Source organism: Symphodus melops (genome assembly GCF_947650265.1).
Source record: "Symphodus melops genome assembly, chromosome: 18".
Lineage (NCBI taxonomy): Eukaryota > Metazoa > Chordata > Actinopteri > Labriformes > Labridae > Symphodus > Symphodus melops.
Genome location: NC_136708.1, coordinates 2,128,660 through 2,154,087, shown reverse-complemented (window position 1 = coordinate 2,154,087; position 25,428 = coordinate 2,128,660). Strand labels below are relative to the sequence as shown.

Sequence of the window (25,428 nt, the reverse complement as noted above, 5' to 3'; positions counted from 1 at the left end):
CGTTACAGCCTCAGTGGAGCACATTGAGGTTGATGGAGAAGAATATTTCGGAAAGGGAGAGCTAGATCTCCTCTCTCTAACCTCGACGAGTGTGTCAGCATTATCAGACGTCAAAGAAGATGAATGACTTTCATCATCTTTGACGAGTTCTGCTGATTCTTGCATTTTAAATGGCCTCAACAGGATTTCTTTCAGAATCGCTATTTTCTCTAAGAGAGCTTCTTGTCTGCTCTCATCAGTCTGGATAAAGGAACCGTCTGTAGGAGCTGAAGATGCTGCTTCCACAGTGACAGAGCTCGGGTCCTCTTGCTCAGCATCCTCCGTGGAGCACATTGAGGCGTATGGAGAGGAATATTTAGCCTGTGATAATCCAGCTGTTGAATGAGGAGTTTCTCCTTTAAATTCATCAGACATCCGGCGAGACTCAAAAAACCCATGCAAATACTCTGCCATCTTCTGGTCGTATTGTTCATCACCTAGACCCTGGGCTTCCCACATGTCTGCATGCTGATTCAGCTCACTTAAGTCTGCAACGACTTTATCCAGAGTTTTGGAGATCAACTTTTCAGCATCATGATAGGACATGGCTGTGACACCTGCCATGACACCTTACGCAAAACAAGGCTCACTCAAATGTGTATAAATTACTGTATAAATAGTGTAGAAATTATTATCTGCCTGTAACCAGAGACAAAACAAATTAATCACAGTATAAATAGTGTATAAATTACTGTATAAATAGTGTATGAATTATAGTATAAATAGTGCATAAATTATTATCTGCCTGTAAACAGAGACAAAACAAATTAATCACAGTCCAATGATTACACACACAGGCAGCTCTGCTCACTCAAACGTGTGTAAATATTTTTCGCAGAGTTATGACGCTTTGATGACGTCAGAACATCAAAGCGCCAAAAGCTCCTTTGATCAGTCAGCGATGACGTATGGTAGCGATCGTACGCGGCTGCGCGCGCACTTTGACAGCTGCTTAGAGCTTCCTGTATGTTTACTACGTTGCTCCGTCCGACCGTAGATATATACAGGACAAAATGTACCTACACGAAACGACAGTTTGGATATATAAAGATAGCTCCAATAGCAGAAGGCTTCATGTGAAATGATTCTAAAGAGAGATATCTTATGAAATCCAATTCCTTTGATCTATGACATCATGGAAAGTGTGCTTGAATACTAAAGCTTTATTTAAAGTCCAGACCGTCTCATTCCTACTTACGTCACTAACTGTTCCGTCTTGCAGATGAAATTAATCATGACAGTTGACAACAACAGCAACAGAAATGTTAGCAAAAGTCAGTTTATTCATTCTTGTGAATATAACTTATATACATTCAAGTGAATGCACAGATGACATGTGTTTCTTTTTAAGGTTGTCCCTTTTGTTTTGGCCCTGGACACACTTCCAGCCAATTGACTCCAAATTAGTTCCTATTACAGAGAAAACACTAGAAAAGGGAAAGCAGGTTTACACCAGGGTGAAAAATAACACACATGCCTCAAAAATAATTTATTTGGATGCCCTATATTGAATTTAAAAAAAAGAAAGTCAGTTTGCATCCATTATATTATCCATATTATTGTGGGCTTTACATGGGATGAGAACTATTTATAGCCTTAAGTACAAGATGGTTAAATGGTAATAATATGGCCAGTTGTTTTCCTTAATGTTACCTCCAAGCTAAGCTGGCTGTGTTCTTCACTCCTGTGAACAGATGATCATGTTTCCCCTGCAGCTGGACCATCTAAGCAGTTTGCTCCCTAAAATTAAAACATATTTAAGAAATGTGACGTTAAATGATGCTTTACTCTGATTGGCTGCTGGAGTCAAATCAAACCGTCTAAGTTCACAACCCGTCGAAATGTTTTTAACTTGATCATTTGTGTGCGTAGCAAAGTCTGTTAACTCCACTAAAAACAAAGTAAAGTAAGAAATAAACTAACGTTAACTCAACAAACATCAGGTCGAGTTGTAACTTTAGCCTAACTTATCGCTAACTTTACAGCATTAACGTTACAGCTCAATACAATAATTATGATAATCATCATAACTCCCAGAATTCCGAACGTATTTCCACAGCAGAAATGTAGTTATGATACAGGACGTTTGACACGTTCAAAAATACGTGTTTTCATGCCTAAAGACTTTTTATTATGCTCTAACAAAGACACATGGTAGGCTATGGCTTATTGATAAATGTAAAAATAAATGAATTTGATATTTTAGTGAAGAAACAAGTATGATTGTTCATTTGAATTTATTTCATCCAGAAGACTCTCCCTCTCTGAAAGAAATTGTTTAGTGTATAACACTGCCTATGTGCAGACACACGTTCTTATTTGTTACCAATACCTTTTATTTATAAGCACCTTTCAGGACACACAAAGATTGTACAACAATCAAGTGTTCACGTTTGTATTGATTCATAACTGATAAACAGTTTATATGTGAGAATGTCTAAAAAGAGAAAAAGAAAGGGAGAGATGCTGAGATGAGATCTGTTATCTATAGACTGGTGTAGTTTTGAGTCCTAAAACCAGGAAGTGAGTTAGCATTTTAGCGCCGTGGTTCTAACCTCTAAAAGTCAAAGTGGATTTTGAATGTGTTTGTGTTTAGACGCCTGAAATAAGGTCTGTGGTTAACACAAGCTGAAGAGATGTGGATGTTTTGTTAGACGAGATAAACTACGTTAGCTAAGACCCCACTTGTGCATTTTAAAGTTTTTACACAAACTTTAAACGGCGGTTGCTAACGAGTAGCTAACTAAAACTACAGTGGTTGTCATGGAGACATTAAACGTCATCACGCCGGGAACTCTCTCCCTAATCCTCCTTACAGTCTCTAGTCATGTTTTTCAGTGTTCTTGCAAATATTAGGTTAATAAACAACTTATTAAGCTAACGCTTAGCTAGCTTGTCAAACCCGCTGATTAGATCGATGAAGCATAACGGTCGTGATGTCATTATAGACCGGCTGCGGTGTAGTTAGCTAGAACATAAATTAGCTTTTTACTTCTCTCAGCTGCATTAACTCTTCAAACTTCATATAAATGATGTTCATCTGTAAAGATTATCCCGCTGAACGAAACAGTTATGTATCAGAAATGTGTGTTTGACACAGAGTCTAATGAGTCTTATTGTGTGGAGTCTAGTCTTGATCATTTCCTCGACCATAAATATAACAAGTTCATCTTCATTGATTTAGGGTTTTATTGAAACAGAATGGTGGAATAGCTCAACTCTGAAAAAAGCGTATTAGTGAATAACAGTCGACCAAAAAGATAACTGGCAAATAATTACTTTTTCACGTCATTTTCTGGTTCAATTTAGTTTAATTTATTTATTTATTTTTTTGTTTGTTTTTTTTTTTTTTCTTTGATGTATGAGTGTTGGGGGAACCGGAGTACCCGGAGTAAACCCAGAGACAGGATTAAAAGGTAGAATCGGGAAAGATGGGACCTAAATTAAAGTACTTTTTAACAAGCCGTGCAGCTTTTAACACAGATGTAAAAGTACTGTTGAGAAAAGAATCAAAGGATAAAATAACAAAGTGAAAGGTTTGGGGGATACGAGGTGGAGCTACAGGGGCGAGTCAGAAGTGGAGGAAAGGAAAAGTTACTGAGGCGTAGAGGGGGACCAACTGTATTACAAGACATCACAAGAGTCTTGTCCAGAGCAAGAGTGGAATCTCCATGGAGATTTTCTCTTCTCCTTTTTCTTGAATGATCCAAACCTATTTGACTTGGTGACTCCAACTTGTTCATCAGACATGACTGGGTGCACTTTATTCTTCTTTGGTTTGAAGAATCTGCTCCTGAAGTTTGACTTCTTCTCTGGGACTTCACTTTTGATGTCTGCATTTGTGTGCTTCCTGAAAGCGTTCATTTTTTTGCAGAGGAGAACATCTTTTAATGTCCTCATGACGCTTTTGAACACCCTTCTGCATGCTCTGCAGTTTGGGCACTTGGTACAGGAACCAGATTGGCAAACAGAGGACTGTTTTGAATCTCTCATAGCCTTTGAGACAATGAGGTCGTCTTCCTCTTTGAACATTTTTAGGATGGCCTTTGCAAATGCGGGAGTAAGACTGATCGAGGCGTCATCACCGACCACTTTACAGAACGCCTCACTAAAGGAGTCTTTCAACCTCTGCTGGATTTCTTCATTGTCCATAGGAGTGGCCCCTCTTGGACTAATGATCAACTCCCTCTGAGCGTTTTCTTGTTCCTCGAGAGAGGTTAGACTTGTAAAATATGAGAAAACTGTCTCTACTGCGAGTCTCAGCACATCTGAGTGCATGCTGGTCAGTTTCTCCTTTACATCACGGTTCAATACACCTCTGTTTGTATCCATTTTTTGCCCTTCAGTGAGGCTGTCAAAGAATCCCTTGATCGTGTGGTAAAAGCTGTTTTCCAGTTGCTTAAAAAGTAAGGGGACTTCCACATCTGCTGCTTCAGGATCCTCCTGTGGGTTTAAGGATTCTGCTGAAGATGAGGGACTGGCTGGTTTTGAGACCACCTTTGATTTTAGAGAGCCAGAGCTTGATGGCTGGCTGCTGATGGTTTTCTCGGTGTTGGATTCAAGGTCTCCGTGTGCAGGATAGTCCTCTGGTCCAGAAGGTGGTGTGTTATTTATAACACAGTCTTCCGACATGACTGCAGGTTTCACTTGAATCTGTTTGACATATGAACCGTGAGAAGAAGATGAATAACTTTTATCTTTGACGAGTCCTGTTGCTTTTTCCATTTTTGATGGATCCATTTTTACAGCCTCAGTGGAGCACATTGAGGTTGATGGAGAACAATATTTTGGAAGGGGAGAGCTAGATCTCCTCTCTCTAATCTCAACGAGCTTGTCAGCATTATCAGGTGTCAAAGAAGATGAATTATCATCCTCATCTGCCATCTGCTGATCTGCAGGATGCTGGACCTCTTTCTTTGATTTTGAACTGAACATTTGCTTTAGTCCAGACTTCATCTTCTTGAAAATATTCTTCTTTTTCTTAATTTTAGTTTCTTTACAAATTGTCTTGGTCGTTCTCTGATTCATCTGACTTAAGTCTGCAACGGTTGGATCCAGAGTGTCAGAGATGAAGCTGTCAGTATCATCAGAGGTCTCAGAAAGTGAATCACTTTCATCATCTTTGACAAGTTCTGCTGCTTTTTCTATTTTAGATGGATCCATCGTTACAGCCTTGGTGGAGCACATTGAGGTAGATGGAGAACAATATTTAGGAAGGGGAGAGCTAGATCTCCTCTCTCTGACCTTGACGAGCTTGTCAGTATTATCAGACGTCAAAGAAGATGAATGACTTTTATCTTTGACGAGTTCTGTTGCTTTGTCTAATTTAGATGGATCCATCGTTACAGCCTTGGTGGAGCACATTGAGGTAGATGGAGAACAATATTTTGGAAGGGGAGAGCTAGATCTCCTCTCTCTAACCTCGACGAGCTTGTCAGCATTATCAGGTGTCAAAGAAGATGAATTATCATCCTCATCTTGAGCTGCCATCTGCTGATCTGCAGGATGCTGGACCTCTTTCTTTGATTTTGAACTGAACAACCGCTTTAGTGCAGACGTCATCTTCTTGAAAATATTCTTCTTTTTCTTCATTTTAGTTTCTTTACAAATTGTCTTGGTCGTTCTCTGATTCATCTCACTTAAGTCTGCAACGGTTGGATCCAGAGTGTCAGAGATGAAGCTGTCAGTATCATCAGAGGTCTCAGAAAGTGAATCACTTTCTTCCTCAGAAAGTGAATCACTTTCATCATCTTTGACAAGTTCTGCTGCTTTTTCCATTTTAGATGGATCCATTGTTACAGCCTCAGTGGAGCACTTTGAGGTTGATGGAGAACAATATTTAGGAAAGGGAGAGCTAGATCTCCTCTCTCTAACCTTGACGAGCTTGTCAGCATTATCAGACGTCAAAGAAGATGAATGACTTTTATCTTTGACGAGTCCTGTTGCTTTTTCTAATTTAGATGGCTCCATTGTTACAGCCTCAGTGGAGCACATTGAGGTTGATGGAGAAGAACATTTCGGAAAGGGAGAGCTAGATCTCCTCTCTCTAACCTTGACGAGCTTGTCAGCATTATCAGACGTCAAAGAAGATGAATAACTTTTGTCATCTTTGACGAGTCCTGTTGCTTTTTCTAATTTAGATGGCTCCATCGTTACAGCCTCAGTGGAGCACATTGAGGTTGATGGAGAAGAATATTTCGGAAGGGGAGAGCTAGATCTCCTGTCTCTAACCTCGACGAGTGTGTCAGCAATATCAGACGTCAAAGAAGATGAATAACTTTCATCATCTTTGACGAGTTCTGCTGATTCTTGCATTTTAAATGGCCTCAACAGGATTTCTTTCAGAATCGCTATTTTCTCTAAGAGAGCTTCTTGTCTGCTCTCATCAGTCTGGATAAAGGAACTGTCTGTAGGAGCTGAAGATGCTGCTTCCACAGTGACAGAGCTCGGGTCCTCTTGCTCAGCATCCTCCGTGGAGCACATTGAGGCGTATGGAGAGGAATATTTAGCCTGTGATAATCCAGCTGTTGAATGAGGAGTTTCTCCTTTAAATTCATCAGACATCCGGCGAGACTCAAAAAACCCATGCAAATACTCTGCCATCTTCTGGTCGTATTGTTCATCACCTAGACCCTGGGCTTCCCACATGTCTGCATGCTGATTCAGCTCACTTAAGTCTGCAACGACTTTATCCAGAGTTTTGGAGATCAACCTTTCAGCATCATGATAGGACATGGCTGTGACACCTGCCATGACACCTTACGCAAAACAAGGCTCACTCAAATGTGTATAAATTACTGTATAAATAGTGTAGAAATTATTATCTGCCTGTAACCAGAGACAAAACAAATTAATCACAGTATAAATAGTGTATAAATTACTGTATAAATAGTGTATGAATTATAGTATAAATAGTGCATAAATTATTATCTGCCTGTAAACAGAGACAAAACAAATTAATCACAGTCCAATGATTACACACACAGGCAGCTCTGCTCACTCAAACGTGTGTAAATATTTTTCGCAGAGTTATGACGCTTTGATGACGTCAGAACATCAAAGCGCCAAAAGCTCCTTTGATCAGTCAGCGATGACGTATGGTAGCGATCGTACGCGGCTGCGCGCGCACTTTGACAGCTGCTTAGAGCTTCCTGTATGTTTACTACGTTGCTCCGTCCGACCGTAGATATATACAGGACAAAATGTACCTACACGAAACGACAGTTTGGATATATAAAGATAGCTCCAATAGCAGAAGGCTTCATGTGAAATGATTCTAAAGAGAGATATCTTATGAAATCCAATTCCTTTGATCTATGACATCATGGAAAGTGTGCTTGAATACTAAAGCTTTATTTAAAGTCCAGACCGTCTCATTCCTACTTACGTCACTAACTGTTCCGTCTTGCAGATGAAATTAATCATGACAGTTGACAACAACAGCAACAGAAATGTTAGCAAAAGTCAGTTTATTCATTCTTGTGAATATAACTTATATACATTCAAGTGAATGCACAGATGACGTGTTTCTTTTTAAGGTTGTCCCTTTTGTTTTGGCCCTGGACACACTTCCAGCCAATTGACTCCAAATTAGTTCCTATTACAGAGAAAACACTAGAAAAGGGAAAGCAGGTTTACACCAGGGTGAAAAATAACACACATGCCTCAAAAATAATTTATTTGGATGCCCTATATTGAATTTAAAAAAAAGAAAGTCAGTTTGCATCCATTATATTATCCATATTATTGTGGGCTTTACATGGGATGAGAACTATTTATAGCCTTAAGTACAAGATGGTTAAATGGTAATAATATGGCCAGTTGTTTTCCTTAATGTTACCTCCAAGCTAAGCTGGCTGTGTTCTTCACTCCTGTGAACAGATGATCATGTTTCCCCTGCAGCTGGACCATCTAAGCAGTTTGCTCCCTAAAATTAAAACATATTTAAGAAATGTGACGTTAAATGATGCTTTACTCTGATTGGCTGCTGGAGTCAAATCAAACCGTCTAAGTTCACAACCCGTCGAAATGCTTTTAACTTGATCATTTGTGTGCGTAGCAAAGTCTGTTAACTCCACTAAAAACAAAGTAAAGTAAGAAATAAACTAACGTTAACTCAACAAACATCAGGTCGAGTTGTAACTTTAGCCTAACTTATCGCTAACTTTACAGCATTAACATTACAGCTCAATACAATAATTATGATAATCATCATAACTCCCAGAATTCCGAACGTATTTCCACAGCAGAAATGTAGTTATGATACAGGACGTTTGACACGTTCAAAAATACGTGTTTTCATGCCTAAAGACTTTTTATTATGCTCTAACAAAGACACATGGTAGGCTATGGCTTATTGATAAATGTAAAAATAAATGAATTTGATATTTTAGTGAAGAAACAAGTATGATTGTTCATTTGAATTTATTTCATCCAGAAGACTCTCCCTCTCTGAAAGAAATTGTTTAGTGTATAACACTGCCTATGTGCAGACACACGTTCTTATTTGTTACCAATACCTTTTATTTATAAGCACCTTTCAGGACACACAAAGATTGTACAACAATCAAGTGTTCACGTTTGTATTGATTCATAACTGATAAACAGTTTATATGTGAGAATGTCTAAAAAGAGAAAAAGAAAGGGAGAGATGCTGAGATGAGATCTGTTATCTATAGACTGGTGTAGTTTTGAGTCCTAAAACCAGGAAGTGAGTTAGCATTTTAGCGCCGTGGTTCTAACCTCTAAAAGTCAAAGTGGATTTTGAATGTGTTTGTGTTTAGACGCCTGAAATAAGGTCTGTGGTTAACACAAGCTGAAGAGATGTGGATGTTTTGTTAGACGAGATAAACTACGTTAGCTAAGACCCCACTTGTGCATTTTAAAGTTTTTACACAAACTTTAAACGGCGGTTGCTAACGAGTAGCTAACTGAAACTACAGTGGTTGTCATGGAGACATTAAACGTCATCACGCCGGGAACTCTCTCCCTAATCCTCCTTACAGTCTCTAGTCATGTTTTTCAGTGTTCTTGCAAATATTAGGTTAATAAACAACTTATTAAGCTAACGCTTAGCTAGCTTGTCAAACCCGCTGATTAGATCGATGAAGCATAACGGTCGTGATGTCATTATAGACCGGCTGCGGTGTAGTTAGCTAGAACATAAATTAGCTTTTTACTTCTCTCAGCTGCATTAACTCTTCAAACTTCATATAAATGATGTTCATCTGTAAAGATTATCCCGCTGAACGAAACAGTTATGTATCAGAAATGTGTGTTTGACACAGAGTCTAATGAGTCTTATTGTGTGGAGTCTAGTCTTGATCATTTCCTCGACCATAAATATAACAAGTTCATCTTCATTGATTTAGGGTTTTATTGAAACAGAATGGTGGAATAGCTCAACTCTGAAAAAAGCGTATTAGTGAATAACAGTCGACCAAAAAGATAACTGGCAAATAATTACTTTTTCACGTCATTTTCTGGTTCAATTTAGTTTAATTTATTTTATTTTTTTTGTTTGTTTGTTTTTTTTTTCTTTGATGTATGAGTGTTGGGGGAACCGGAGTACCCGGAGTAAACCCAGAGACAGGATTAAAAGGTAGAATCGGGAAAGATGGGACCTAAATTAAAGTACTTTTTAACAAGCCGTGCAGCTTTTAACACAGATGTAAAAGTACTGTTGAGAAAAGAATCAAAGGATAAAATAACAAAGTGAAAGGTTTGGGGGATACGAGGTGGAGCTACAGGGGCGAGTCAGAAGTGGAGGAAAGGAAAAGTTACTGAGGCGTAGAGGGGGACCAACTGTATTACAAGACATCACAAGAGTCTTGTCCAGAGCAAGAGTGGAATCTCCATGGAGATTTTCTCTTCTCCTTTTTCTTGAATGATCCAAACCTATTTGACTTGGTGACTCCAACTTGTTCATCAGACATGACTGGGTGCACTTTATTCTTCTTTGGTTTGAAGAATCTGCTCCTGAAGTTTGACTTCTTCTCTGGGACTTCACTTTTGATGTCTGCATTTGTGTGCTTCCTGAAAGCGTTCATTTTTTTGCAGAGGAGAACATCTTTTAATGTCCTCATGACGCTTTTGAACACCCTTCTGCATGCTCTGCAGTTTGGGCACTTGGTACAGGAACCAGATTGGCAAACAGAGGACTGTTTTGAATCTCTCATAGCCTTTGAGACAATGAGGTCGTCTTCCTCTTTGAACATTTTTAGGATGGCCTTTGCAAATGCGGGAGTAAGACTGATCGAGGCGTCATCACCGACCACTTTACAGAACGCCTCACTAAAGGAGTCTTTCAACCTCTGCTGGATTTCTTCATTGTCCATAGGAGTGGCCCCTCTTGGACTAATGATCAACTCCCTCTGAGCGTTTTCTTGTTCCTCGAGAGAGGTTAGACTTGTAAAATATGAGAAAACTGTCTCTACTGCGAGTCTCAGCACATCTGAGTGCATGCTGGTCAGTTTCTCCTTTACATCACGGTTCAATACACCTCTGTTTGAATCCATTTTTTGCCCTTCAGTGAGGCTGTCAAAGAATCCCTTGATCGTGTGGTAAAAGCTGTTTTCCAGTTGCTTAAAAAGTAAGGGGACTTCCACATCTGCTGCTTCAGGATCCTCCTGTGGGTTGAAGGATTCTGCTGAAGATGAGGGACTGGCTGGTTTTGAGACCACCTTTGATTTTAGAGAGCCAGAGCTTGATGGCTGGCTGCTGATGGTTTTCTCGGTGTTGGATTCAAGGTCTCCGTGTGCAGGATAGTCCTCCGGTCCAGAAGGTGGTGTGTTATTTATAACACAGTCTTTCGACATGACTGCAGGTTTCACTTGAATCTGTTTGACATATGAACTGTGAGAAGAAGATGAATAACTTTTTTCATCTTTGACAAGTCCTGTTGCTTTTTCCATTTTAGATGGCTCCATCGTTACAGCCTCAGTGGAGCACATTGAGGTTGATGGAGAAGAACATTTCGGAAGGGGAGAGCTAGATCTCCTGTCTCTAACCTCGACGAGCGTGTCAGCAATATCAGACGTCAAAGAAGATGAATAACTTTCTTCATCTTTGACGAGTTCTGCTGATTCTTGCATTTTAAATGGCCTCAACAGGATTTCTTTCAGAATAGCTATTTTCTCTAATCAGCTGCTTAGAGCTTCCTGCTTTCTCTAATTTTTCTCATCAGACATCCGGCGAGACTCAAAAAACCCATGCAAATACTCCGCCATCTTCTGGTCGTATTGTTCATCGCCTAGACCCTGGGCTTCCCACATGTCTGCATGCTGATTCAGCTCACTTAAGTCTGCAACGACTTTATCCAGAATTTTGGAGATCAACCTTTCAGCATCATGATAGGACATGGCTGTGACACCTGCCATGACACCTTAAACCTCAAACGTGTATAAATTATAGTATAAATAGTGTATGAATTATTGTATAAATAGTGTATAAATAGTTTATAAATTATTATCTGCCTTTAAACAGAGACAAAACAAAGTAATCACAGTCCAATGATTATATACACAGGCAGCTCAGCCCACTCAAACGTGTATAAATTATTGTATAAATAGTGTATAAATTATTGTATAAATAGTGTATAAATTATTGTATAAATAGTGTGTAAATTATTGTATAAATAGTGTATAAATTATTGTATAAATAGTGTATAAAGCATTATCTGCCTTTAAACAGAGACAAAACAAAGTAATCACAGTCCAATGATTATACACACAGGCAGCTCAGCCCACTCAAACGTGTATAAATTATTGTATAAATAGTGTATAAATCATTGTATAAATAATTGTACAAATAGTGTAAATTATTGTATAAATAGTGTAAATTATTGTATAAATAGTGTATAAATTATTGTATAAATAGTGTAAATTATAGTATAAATAGTGTATAAATTATCTGCCTTTAAACAGAGACAAAACAAAGTAATCACAGTCCAATGATTATACACACAGGCAGCTCAGCCCACTCAAACGTGTATAAATTATTGTATAAATAGTGTATAAATTATTGTATAAATAATTGTATAAATAGTGTAAATTATTGCATAAATAGTGTATACATTATTGTATAAATAGTGTAAATTATTGTATAAATAGTGTATACATTATTGTATAAATAGTGTAAATTATTGTATAAATAGTGTATACATTATTGTATAAATAGTGTAAATTATTGTATAAATAGTGTATAAATTATTGTATAAATAGTGTAAATTATAGTATAAATAGTGTATAAATTATCTGCCTTTAAACAGAGACAAAACAAAGTAATCACAGTCCAATGATTATACTCACAGGCAGCTCAGCTCACTCAAACGTGTATAAATTATTGTATAAATCGTGTGTAAATTATTGTATAAATAGTGTGTAAATTATTGTATAAATAGTGTATAAATTATGTATAAATTATTGTATAAATAGTGTATAAATTATGTATAAATTATTGTATAAATAGTGTATAAATTATTGTATAAATAGTGTATAAATTATTGTATAAATAGTGTATAAATTATTGTATAAATAGTGTATAAATTATCTGCCTTTAAACAGAGACAAAACAAAGTAATCACAGTCCAATGATTATACACACAGGCAGCTCAGCCCACTCAAACGTGTATAAATTATTGTATAAATAGTGTATAAATTATTGTATCAATAATTGTATAAATAGTGTAAATTATTGTATAAATAGTGTATAAATTATTGTATAAATAGTGTAAATTATTGTATAAATAGTGTATAAATTATTGTATAAATAGTGTAAATTATTGTATAGTGTATAAATTATTGTATAAATAGTGTAAATTATAGTATAAATAGTGTATAAATTATCTGCCTTTAAACAGAGACAAAACAAAGTAATCACAGTCCAATGATTATACACACAGGCAGCTCAGCCCACTCAAACGTGTATAAATTATTGTATAAATAGTGTATAAATTATTGTATAAATAGTGTAAATTATTGTATAAATAGTGTATAAATTATTGTATAAATAGTGTATACATTATTGTATAAATAGTGTAAATTATTGTATAGTGTATAAATTATTGTATAAATAGTGTAAATTATAGTATAAATAGTGTATAAATTATCTGCCTTTAAACAGAGACAAAACAAAGTAATCACAGTCCAATGATTATACTCACAGGCAGCTCAGCTCACTCAAACGTGTATAAATTATTGTATAAATCGTGTGTAAATTATTGTATAAGTAGTGTGTAAATTATTGTATAAATAGTGTATAAATTATGTATAAATTATTGTATAAATAGTGTATAAATTATGTATAAATTATTGTATAAATAGTGTATAAATTATTGTATAAATAGTGTATAAATTATTGTATAAATAGTGTATAAATTATTATCTGCCTTTAAACAGAGACAAAACAAAGTAATCGCAGTCCAATGATTATACTCACAGGCAGCTCAGCCCACTCAAACGTGTATAAATTATTGTATAAATAGTGTATAAATTATTGTATAAATAGTGTATAAATTATTGTATAAATAGTGTATAAATTATGTATAAATTATTGTATAAATTATTGTATAAATAGTGCATAAATTATTGTATAAATAGTGTATAAATTATTTTATAAATAGTGTATAATTTATTATCTGCCTTTAAACAGAGACAAAACAAAGTAATCACAGTCCAATGATTACACACACAGGCAGCTCAGCCCACTCAAACGTGTGTAAATTATTTTTCGCAGAGTTATGACGCTTTGATGACGTCAGAGCATCAAAGCGCCAAAAGCTCCTTTGATCAATCAGCGATGACGTATGTTAGCGATCGTACGCGGCTGCGAGCGCACTTTGACAGCTGCTTAGAGCTTCCTGTATGTTTACTACGTTGCTCCGTCCGACCGTAGATATATACAGGACAAAATGTACCTACACGAAACAACAATTTGGATATATAAAGATAGCTCACTAGCAGAAGGCTTCATGTGAACTTGATCATTTGTGTGCGTAGCAAAGTCTGTTAACTCCACAAAAAACAAAGTAAAGTAAGAAATAAACTAACGTTAACTCAACAAACATCAGGTCGAGTTGTAACTTTAGCCTAACTTATCGCTAACTTTACAGCATTAACGTTACAGCTCAATACTATAATTATAATAATCATTGCACAGATGACATGTATTTCTTTTTAAGGTTGTCCCTTTTGTTTTGGCCCTGGACACACTTCCAGCCAATTGACTCCAAATTAGTTCCTATTACAGAGAAAACACTAGAAAAGGGAAAGCAGGTTTACACCAGGGTGAAAAATAACACACATGCCTCAAAAATAATTTATTTGGATGCCCTATATTGAATTTAAAAAAAAGAAAGTCAGTTTGCATCCATTATATTATCCATATTATTGTGGGCTTTACATGGGATGAGAACTATTTATAGCCTTAAGTACAAGATGGTTAAATGGTAATAATATGGCCAGTTGTTTTCCTTAATGTTACCTCCAAGCTAAGCTGGCTGTGTTCTTCACTCCTGTGAACAGATGATCATGTTTCCCCTGCAGCTGGACCATCTAAGCAGTTTGCTCCCTAAAATCAAAACATGTTTAAGAAGTGTGACGTTAAATGATGCTTTACTCTGATTGGCTGCTGGAGTCAAATCAAACCGTCTAAGTTCACAACCCGTCGAAATGTTTTTAACTTGATCATTTGTGTGCGTAGCAAAGTCTGTTAACTCCACTAAAAACAAAGTAAAGTAAGAAATAAACTAACGTTAACTCAACAAACATCAGGTCGAGTTGTAACTTTAGCCTAACTTATCGCTAACTTTACAGCATTAACGTTACAGCTCAATACAATAATTATGATAATCATCATAACTCCCAGAATTCCGAACGTATTTCCACAGCAGAAATGTAGTTATGATACAGGACGTTTGACACGTTCAAAAATACGTGTTTTCATGCCTAAAGACTTTTTATTATGCTCTAACAAACACACATGGTAGGCTATGGCTTATTGATAAATGTAAAAATAAATGAATTTGATATTTTATTTTGAAGAAACAAGTATGATTGTTCATTTGAATTTATTTCATCCAGAAGACTCTCCCTCTCTGAAAGAAATTGTTTAGTGTATAACACTGCCTATGTGCAGACACACGTCCTTATTTGTTACCAATACCTTTTATTCATAAGCACCTTTCAGGACACACAAAGATTGTACAACAATCACGTGTTCACGTTTGTATTTATTCATAACTGATAAACAGTTTATATGTGAGAATGTCTAAAAAGAGAAAAAGAAAGGGAGAGATGCTGAGATGAGATCTGTTATCTATAGACTGGTGTAGTTTTGAGTCCTAAAACCAGGAAGTGAGTTAGCATTTTAGCGCCGTGGTTCTAACCTCTAAAAGTCAAAGTGGATTTTGAATGTGTTTGTGTTTAGACTGAAATAAGGTCTGTGGTTAACACAAGCTGAAGATATGTGGATGTTTTGTTAGACGAGATAAACTACGTTAGCTAAGACCCCACTTGTGCATTTTAAAGTTTTTACACAAACTTTAAACGGCGGTTGCTAACGAGTAGCTAACTAAAACTACAGTGGTTGTCATGGAGACATTAAACGTCATCACGCCGGGAACTCTCTCCCTAATCCTCCTTACAGTCTCTAGTCATGTTTTTCAGTGTTCTTGCAAATATTAGGTTAATAAACAACTTATTAAGCTAACGCTTAGCTAGCTTGTCAAACCCGCTGATTAGATCGATGAAGCATAACGGTCGTGATGTCATTATAGACCGGCTGCGGTGTAGTTAGCTAGAACATAAATTAGCTTTTTACTTCTCTCAGCTGCATTAACTCTTCAAACTTCATATAAATGATGTTCATCTGTAAAGATTATCCCGCTGAACGAAACAGTTATGTATCAGAAATGTGTGTTTGACACAGAGTCTAATGAGTCTTATTGTGTGGAGTCTAGTCTTGATCATTTCCTCGACCATAAATATAACAAGTTCATCTTCATTGATTTAGGGTTTTATTGAAACAGAATGGTGGAATAGCTCAACTCTGAAAAAAGCGTATTAGTGAATAACAGTCGACCAAAAAGATAACTGGCAAATAATTACTTTTTCACGTCATTTTCTGGTTCAATTTAGTTTAATTAATTTTTATTTTTTTTTGTTTGTTTGTTTTTTTTTCTTTGATGTATGAGTGTTGGGGGAACCGGAGTACCCGGAGAAAACCCAGAGACAGGATTAAAAGGTAGAATCGGGAAAGATGGGACCTAAATTAAAGTACTTTTTAACAAGCCGTGCAGCTTTTAACACAGATGTAAAAGTACTGTTGAGAAAAGAATCAAAGGATAAAATAACAAAGTGAAAGGTTTGGGGGATACAGGGGCGAGTCAGAAGTGGAGGAAAGGAAAGGTTACTGAGGTGTAGAGGGGGACCGACTGTATTACAAGACATCACAAGAGTCTTGTCCAGAGCAAGAGTGGAATCTCCATGGAGATTTTCTCTTCTCCTTTTTCTTGAATGATCCAAACCTATTTGACTTGGTGACTCCAACTTGTTCATCAGACATGACTGGGTGCACTTTATTCTTCTTTGGTTTGAAGAATCTGCTCCTGAAGTTTGACTTCTTCTCTGGGACTTCACTTTTGATGTCTGCATTTATGTGCTTCCTGAAAGCGTTCATTTTTTTGCAGAGGAGAACATCTTTTAATGTCCTCATGACGCTTTTGAACACCCTTCTGCATGCTCTGCAGTTTGGGCACTTGGTACAGGAACCAGATTGGCAAACAGAGGACTGTTTTGAATCTCTCATAGCCTTTGAGACAATGAGGTCGTCTTCCTCTTTGAACATTTTTAGGATGGCCTTTGCAAATGCGGGAGTAAGACTGATCGAGGCGTCATCACCGACCACTTTACAGAACGCCTCACTAAAGGAGTCTTTCAACCTCTGCTGGATTTCTTCATTGTCCATAGGAGTGGCCCCTCTTGGACTAATGATCAACTCCCTCTGAGCGTTTTCTTGTTCCTCGAGAGAGGTTAGACTTGTAAAATATGAGAAAACTGTCTCTACTGCGAGTCTCAGCACATCTGAGTGCATGCTGGTCAGTTTCTCCTTTACATCACGGTTCAATACACCTCTGTTTGTATCCATTTTTTGCCCTTCAGTGAGGCTGTCAAAGAATCCCTTGATCGTGTGGTAAAAGCTGTTTTCCAGTTGCTTAAAAAGTAAGGGGACTTCCACATCTGCTGCTTCAGGATCCTCCTGTGGGTTTAAGGATTCTGCTGAAGATGAGGGACTGGCTGGTTTTGAGACCACCTTTGATTTTAGAGAGCCAGAGCTTGATGGCTGGCTGCTGATGGTTTTCTCGGTGTTGGATTCAAGGTCTCCGTGTGCAGGATAGTCCTCTGGTCCAGAAGGTGGTGTGTTATTTATAACACAGTCTTCCGACATGACTGCAGGTTTCACTTGAATCTGTTTGACATATGAACCGTGAGAAGAAGATGAATAACTTTTATCTTTGACGAGTCCTGTTGCTTTTTCCATTTTTGATGGATCCATTTTTACAGCCTCAGTGGAGCACATTGAGGTTGATGGAGAACAATATTTTGGAAGGGGAGAGCTAGATCTCCTCTCTCTAATCTCAACGAGCTTGTCAGCATTATCAGGTGTCAAAGAAGATGAATTATCATCCTCATCTGCCATCTGCTGATCTGCAGGATGCTGGACCTCTTTCTTTGATTTTGAACTGAACATTTGCTTTAGTCCAGACTTCATCTTCTTGAAAATATTCTTCTTTTTCTTAATTTTAGTTTCTTTACAAATTGTCTTGGTCGTTCTCTGATTCATCTCACTTAAGTCTGCAACGGTTGGATCCAGAGTGTCAGAGATGAAGCTGTCAGTATCATCAGAGGTCTCAGAAAGTGAATCACTTTCATCATCTTTGACAAGTTCTGCTGCTTTTTCTATTTTAGATGGATCCATCGTTACAGCCTTGGTGGAGCACAATGAGGTAGATGGAGAAGAATATTTCGGAAAGGGAGAGCTAGATCTCTTCTCTCTAACCTTGACGAGCTTGTCAGCATTATCAGACGTCAAAGAAGATGAATGACTTTTATCTTTGACGAGTCCTGTTGCTTTGTCTAATTTAGATGGATCCATCGTTACAGCCTCAGTGGAGCACATTGAGGTTGATGGAGAAGAATATTTAGGAAGGGGAGAGCTAGATCTCCTCTCTCTAACCTCGACGAGCTTGTCAGCAATATCAGGTGTCAAAGAAGATGAATTATCATCCTCATCTTGAGCTGCCATCTGCTGATCTGCAGGATGCTGGACCTCTTTCTTTGATTTTGAACTGAACAACCGCTTTAGTGCAGACGTCATCTTCTTGAAAATATTCTTCTTTTTCTTCATTTTAGTTTCTTTACAAATTGTCTTGGTCGTTCTCTGATTCATCTGACTTAAGTCTGCAACGGTTGGATCCAGAGTGTCAGAGATGAAGCTGTCAGTATCATCAGAGGTCTCAGAAAGTGAATCACTTTCTTCCTCAGAAAGTGAATCACTTTCATCATCTTTGACAAGTTCTGCTGCTTTTTCCATTTTAGATGGATCCATTGTTACAGCCTCAGTGGAGCACTTTGAGGTTGATGGAGAACAATATTTAGGAAAGGGAGAGCTAGATCTCCTCTCTCTAACCTTGACGAGCTTGTCAGTATTATCAGACGTCAAAGAAGATGAATAACTTTTGTCATCTTTGACGAGTCCTGTTGCTTTTTCTAATTTAGATGGCTCCATCGTTACAGCCTCAGTGGAGCACATTGAGGTTGATGGAGAAGAATATTTCGGAAGGGGAGAGCTAGATCTCCTCTCTCTAACCTCGACGAGTGTGTCAGCATTATCAGACGTCAAAGAAGATGAATAACTTTCATCATCTTTGACGAGTTCTGCTGATTCTTGCATTTTAAATGGCCTCAACAGGATTTCTTTCAGAATCGCTATTTTCTCTAAGAGAGCTTCTTGTCTGCTCTCATCAGTCTGGATAAAGGAACCGTTTGTAGGAGCTGAAGATGCTGCTTCCACAGTGACAGAGCTCGGGTCCTCTTGCTCAGCATCCTCCGTGGAGCACATTGAGGCGTATGGAGAGGAATATTTAGCCTGTGATAATCCAGCTGTTGAATGAGGAGTTTCTCCTTTAAATTCATCAGACATCCGGCGAGACTCAAAAAACCCATGCAAATACTCCGCCATCTTCTGGTCGTATTGTTCATCGCCTAGACCCTGGGCTTCCCACATGTCTGCATGCTGATTCAGCTCACTTAAGTCTGCAACGACTTTATCCAGAATTTTGGAGATCAACCTTTCAGCATCATGATAGGACATGGCTGTGACACCTGCCATGACACCTTACGCAAAACAAGGCTCACTCAAATGTGTATAAATTACTGTATAAATAGTGTAGAAATTATTATCTGCCTGTAAACAGAGACAAAACAAATTAATCACAGTATAAATAGTGTATAAATTATAGTATAAATAGTGTATGAATTATTATCTGCCTGTAAACAGAGACAAAACAAATTAATCACAGTCCAATGATTACACTCACAGGCCGCTCAGCCCACTTAAACGTGTGTAAATTATTTTTCGCAGAGTTATGACGCTTTGATGACGTCAGAACATCAAAGCGCCAAAAGCTCCTTTGATCAATCAGCGATGACGTATGTTAGCGATCGTACGCGGCTGCGCGCGCACTTTGACAGCTGCTTAGAGCTTCCTGTATGTTTACTACGTTGCTCCGTCCGACCGTAGATATATCCAGGACAAAATGTACCTACACGAAACGACAGTTTGGATATATAAAGATAGCTCCAATAGCAGAAGGCTTCATGTGAAATGATTCTAAAGAGAGATATCTTATGAAATCCAATTCCTTTGATCTCTGACATCACGTCATGACGTCATTTAAAGTGCTTGAACACTAAAGCTTTATTTAAAGTTTCAGTTAGCATCATGAACACTGACATGGAATGCAGCTGACCGTTGTCACGGAAACCAGCCTGCAAAACAAACGTTCTCCTTACAGGCTCGCTGTGATTGGCTAGTACAGGCACAGATACGCCTCACAGTCTGACGCTGTCTACAGGAGCCGAATCAATAACATATAAATACATTAATCATCAGAACTCCACAGCAGAAATGTAGTTATGATACAGGACGTTTGACACGTTCAAAAATACGTGTTTTCATGCCTAAAGACTTTTTATTATGCTCTAACAAAGACACATGGTAGGCTATGGCTTATTGATAAATGTAAAAATAAATGAATTTGATATTTTAGTGAAGAAACAAGTACGATTGTTCATTTGAATTTATTCCTTCCAGAAGACTCTCCCTCTCTGAAAGAAATTGGTGTGTAGCACTATGTGCAGACACATTTTTATTTGTTGCCCATAATAAAGTGCCAGCACCATGACTATGAGAGAGAGAGAGAAAGTGTCAGTGAAGGAGGGTGTGTATGTGTTTATAATATAAAACCTTTAATTTATCAGCACCTTTCAGGACACAAGTTGAAACCACTGAAACAACTGTGTTTGAAGTTTCCACAGATATCTGACAGGTAACCAAGAATGAAAGATGATGAGATAGATGTGTCATAGGCAGGTTGAAAAACAAAGGGATCGAGGCGAAACAATGTGATGTGGTCTGATCCACATTGGTTTCTATGGTAACAGGTTATGCCCAGCAAATACAACAGCAAAATGGATGACAGAGAAGTGTGATTATTTCTGATGCAGTCTGTCCGAAGGCTTGTTTTTGTTTTCTTTCACTGACCAAGGTTCACTTCTTGTTGTTGTCGATGGCGTCGCAGAAGTGATTGACGCAGAAGACACACTGAAGTGACCAAGACGTTCAGATTGAGTCGGATCTGTAGGAATCAGATTAGAAACCACCTCCTCAAGTGGTGTGAATCAGATTTGGAAAAATCGGATCTCGTGGCTTTTTGTGTTCAGGCTGTCGGAGTGTCACCCAGCTGGGGGAGGGGCGAGTTTCTGAGTCCGTAAACACAATCACCAGTAGTATCATGATCATAAAAACAATCGTTTCAACGTTTCCTGTTTTGAGGAAATTTAAAAAATAAGAGTCCTGGGCAGACCATTTTGGATCTTTTTTTTTTTTATTACAAAAGAAATTGAAAAGTAACTCCTGCACACGATCTAAACTGCACAAATTCAATGGACACATCAACGCAAAAAAACAAATCCACATTCCCTCGCTCTCTTTTAGTCGCTGCTGTTGGTCTAATAAGATCTGAAGTTTTTATTTATACATTTATTTTCACGCTTTATATGACTTTATTTCAGAGACAGAACAGAAACTGTGAAAACAAAAGAAGAAAAAAAAAGAGAGAGAGAATAGGGAACGACAAGCGGGTGAGCGAGCCTCAGGTCGGGATTGAACCCAGCTCCGCCCCCTCTTGAGGATCAAAGTCTCAGCACATGGCGAGCACACATGGCTTCCGGCGCCCTGAAAAGCGTTTGTACTTCAGATTCTGTAGATCATTAAAATAACTGTCTCATTTTTAAACGTATCAAAACTTCAACCGTAGCGTGTTTCGAATGAATCCTAAATATTCGGATGTTTGTATTCATTTTACACGTTAACGGGCTTCAACCCATCACGTCGTTACGTCCTTACAAACATAATCCAAACTCTGCCGACACGTCAGCAGACGGCCGATCGGTCCAGTCTGGAGACTCGGGTCTCAGCAGGAGATGGGTTCTGGCAGGCTGGATGTCATGAAGTCCTGTTCTGCAGAGAACTCTGGAGGCTGCCAGTGACAGTCGATCAGAGCGTCGTAAAGTTCCTCACTGAGCTCCATGAACTTCCTGTTCGCCTCCGACACGTCCACCTCCGGACTGGGATCTGCAGCCGAGACACACACAGTTACACAACACTGCAGAATAAACACACACACACACACACATGCACACTCCAAACGTGTGAAGAGGGTTGAAGTATTTCTCACACTTATTTGAGCTTAAATGATTAAAACCTTCGCTTCATTTATTGACATTGACGTGTTGAGGTGCCGAGCGTAAGGATCAGACCCTTAAGGGTGGAGCTAGACACACTGCAGTCCGCTGATTGGTCGAAAGAATTGTCACTTCCCGTGTGACAACGGTAATAAAAAAATGTAAAAAATGTTTAAACGCACAATATGTAAAAGCTGCCACCAGGGGGCTCTCAATCAAAAGACATCTGGCGGGGAATCATGGGAGTGATTCACAATCTGAACACACTTGCCTTCAAGCCCGTCATCCTGCACGGGTTCAACTTCAGCTTCGGCTTCAGTTTCCTAAAAAAAAAAAGAAGAAGAGAAAATGAGTCAGAAAGATTCCCGTCTGCTGACTGTGTGACAGCTGGAAACACAGAGCGCTCTTACCTGTTGGGCGGCGTACTGCGAGTAATCATACTGCGGGTAGCCGTAGCCGTAGTTCGCCCCGTTCTGGTCGTAGCCCCAGGAGTTGTAGTAGCCGGGGTAGGCCTGCTGCTGGTACTGGCCGTACTGGTTGTAGGGGTCGTAGTTGTACTTGTAAGAGGAGCCGGGCTGCCATGATTTGTTTTCTGACTGCTGCGGCTGACGGTTCCTTAAACTCAGGAGAAGGACACGACGCTCAGCAACGACAGACGAGCGAGGAATAAACAAACGTCGTTTTAAGGACGAGAGTTTAAAACAGTTTGAGCAGAACTCACTTGTTCGCAGCCAGACTGAGTCTCAGAGGTTTGCTCCCCAGACCCATCGCACCCTGACACTCGTCCAGCGCTCGCTTCTGCAGCCGCTCGTCTGGGAACTGGACGAATCCACAACCCCTACACACACACACACACACACACACACACACACACACAGGAAGGGCTCAGATCATTACAAAGAGCAGCCAACTTCAGCTCCACCTCCAAAAGATCACTTTTATTTTCCACCTCATTCGACTTAAAACGTCCGACAGGTTGATGTTTTGAACTCTGCAGATTTTCTTTACTGATGCCACGTGTTTAAAAATGACCACAAACTATTATTTTAATGATCAAAAGGCAGATTGATAGATCTAAAACGACAGATATACAGCCACCATTTTGACTCAAAAGCTGCCACGGGAGAAAGAGAGAGAGAGAGAGAGAGTGAGAGGGAGAGAGAGAGTGAGAGGGAGAGAGAGAGAGAGAACAGCTTAAACTGTTCAAATGTGAGAAATATTTTGGTGCTGGTTAATTTAATAACAGAAGAAAGGATTTCTCTCTTTGAGGCTTCGTTAAGTTTTCATTTAAAGCGTCCATCCCTTCATTGCACGTGATGCCGTGTTCATACTCACTTTGAGTTGCCCATGGTGTCCAGCACCACTTTGCCCCCCCGACAGGAAGGGTAACGGTTGTAGAAGAACTCGTAGAGCATCCCGTCGTCCACCTCTGGAGTCAGATCTCCCACAAACAGCGAGTACATCTGACTGTGACGACAGCAACAGACGCGGTCACATGACGCACATTTTTAATCACTGATCTCATATTCACGCGTGACTCACCCGCCGTCCTGTTTCCCAAACGTGGCTCGGTTTAACTTGAACCTTGTGGGCTGGAAACAAAAGAGGCTTTCGTCACAAAAACCACAAAGTCTTTCCTCCAAATATATATATATATATATATATATATATACACACATCTGACGTGTTCTTACCGGGCTGGCTCCGGGCAAAGCTTTCCCGTTGATCTTTCGTAGACACCTCTCAGCCGTGGCCTCGTCCGTCATCTCCACGAAGCAGTAGCCCAGAGCCCCCCTGGGTGACGACAAACTGTTTAACGTCAGAATGACAATCCACTCCTGGCACACCTGCAGATTTAACACTTACCCTGTCATCTTGTTTCGGATGATCCGCACGTTAACCACCTGCTCGCCCATGGTGGAGAACGCTCTGGTGACGAACTTCTCGTCCATGTAGGTCTCCAGCTGCACAGAAACACACAGAGGTCGCTGAGTAACTGTAACGTTGACTTTTTCACTTCCTGTTCATGATCAAGAGGGACTTTTAGATAAAACACGGATCAAACATTTCCATACTTGATGCTTGGGATGTAAAGAGGTTTACACCGGTACAACCCTCGTCTCCTCAGAAACAGCTTCATTTTTTTAATTTGTTCCGAACACATCAACACACATATATATAAAAGAAGAAAAAGTTCTCAAAATCCTATCATGTTCAGAAAGCAGCAGGGACCAGATGGATGGTCTGTCAATTCTGAGTCTTTGACTTCACTTCCAAGTTGATAAGAAGAAAAAAACCAATAGCCAATTTCACACAGTCTAAAAACCGTCTCCTTGTTTATTTTCTTTAAACATGCTGCCGTGTGTCAGAGGATCCACTTCACAATCTTACTGCTGGTCTATAAAGCACTGAATGGTCCTAAATACATGTCAGAGCAACATGTAGATTATAAAAACTCCCTGAACACTCAGCTCCTTTAAATCAGCCCTTCAAACTACATTATTCACTCTTTCCATTAGAAATAAACTTTCTGCCTTACAGCAGCACATCCTTCATTTAATAGTTGTTTATTTATCAACTTTTAATAACGTACAATCTTTATTTTGCTCTGTTTTTTATTTCGGTGGCATTCTTTCCTTCACCTTTGTTTTATATATATATAATAATAATTTATATAATCCTGCACTGTTACTTAACTAAACTGTGTCGAAAATTAGCAAAGAATTTAATAACATTTTCAACCGAACCAGGCCTGAATGCGTTTCTTCACTGCTTAATAATAGTAATGTGTGTGTGTGTGTCCGCTGCTCTATACAAACACACTCGTTTAAGTAATGGTGTGTTTTTGTTTTGTATGAAGCTAATGTCGAGCTAGCTGAATTAGCTCCGCGGTAACATTAATGAAAACGCAGTAAAAAAGTCCCAAAGTTGAAAATGTACTCACGTTTCCCATCCATAACGTGCTCATGGTGCCGCTAAAGAGAAAACAATAGTCTGATGTGTTTAAACTCGGTCTGTAAATCTGAATGAAGCTGTAGCTTCAGTCACGCGCGTTTGCTAACTCTGCGCCACTAGTACAACGGAAGAACGTTACGTTACGTATACGTTACGTGACGCGTCACAAAACAGGAAGTATTAGGTAAATGCGTCACTTACGTGACGCGGCGTACGTACCGTGTTCAATAGAGATAGATAGATACTTTATTGATCCCGAGGGAAATTCAAGTAATAAATAAATAATAAATAATAAATAAAATAAACTTATTTAGTTTTATTCAAAAATAATCTTCTAAATTATTTTTATTCAGTTCTGAAATAGAAGAATGAATAAGTGTTTTTTTCTTTAGCCTAAAACATATTAATC

The 25,428-nt window shown here is 38.6% G+C and overlaps 1 protein-coding gene across 4 annotated transcripts; it reads right to left on the bottom strand.

Moving 5' to 3' along the window:
• Positions 1–21,184: 21,184 nt before the first annotated feature.
• LOC306839792 (tRNA selenocysteine 1-associated protein 1-like) lies at positions 21,185–25,165 on the bottom strand. Of its 4 annotated transcripts, none has more exons than XM_079368675.1 (9): positions 25,009–25,165; positions 23,931–24,028; positions 23,759–23,873; positions 23,607–23,656; positions 23,400–23,531; positions 22,786–22,902; positions 22,475–22,685; positions 22,336–22,387; positions 21,185–21,954 (listed from the first exon to the last, which is right to left on the bottom strand). In XM_079368675.1, the coding sequence occupies exons 1-9, from the start codon at positions 25,030–25,032 to the stop codon at positions 21,794–21,796; spliced, it is 960 nt and encodes a 319-aa protein (XP_079224801.1). In that variant the 5' UTR covers positions 25,033–25,165; the 3' UTR covers positions 21,185–21,793. The 4 variants fall into 4 exon arrangements, with proteins under 4 accessions (XP_079224801.1, XP_079224802.1, XP_079224803.1 ...); XM_079368676.1 differs by having other exon boundaries at positions 22,475–22,679; XM_079368677.1 differs by having other exon boundaries at positions 23,759–23,858.
• Positions 25,166–25,428: the final 263 nt, after the last annotated feature.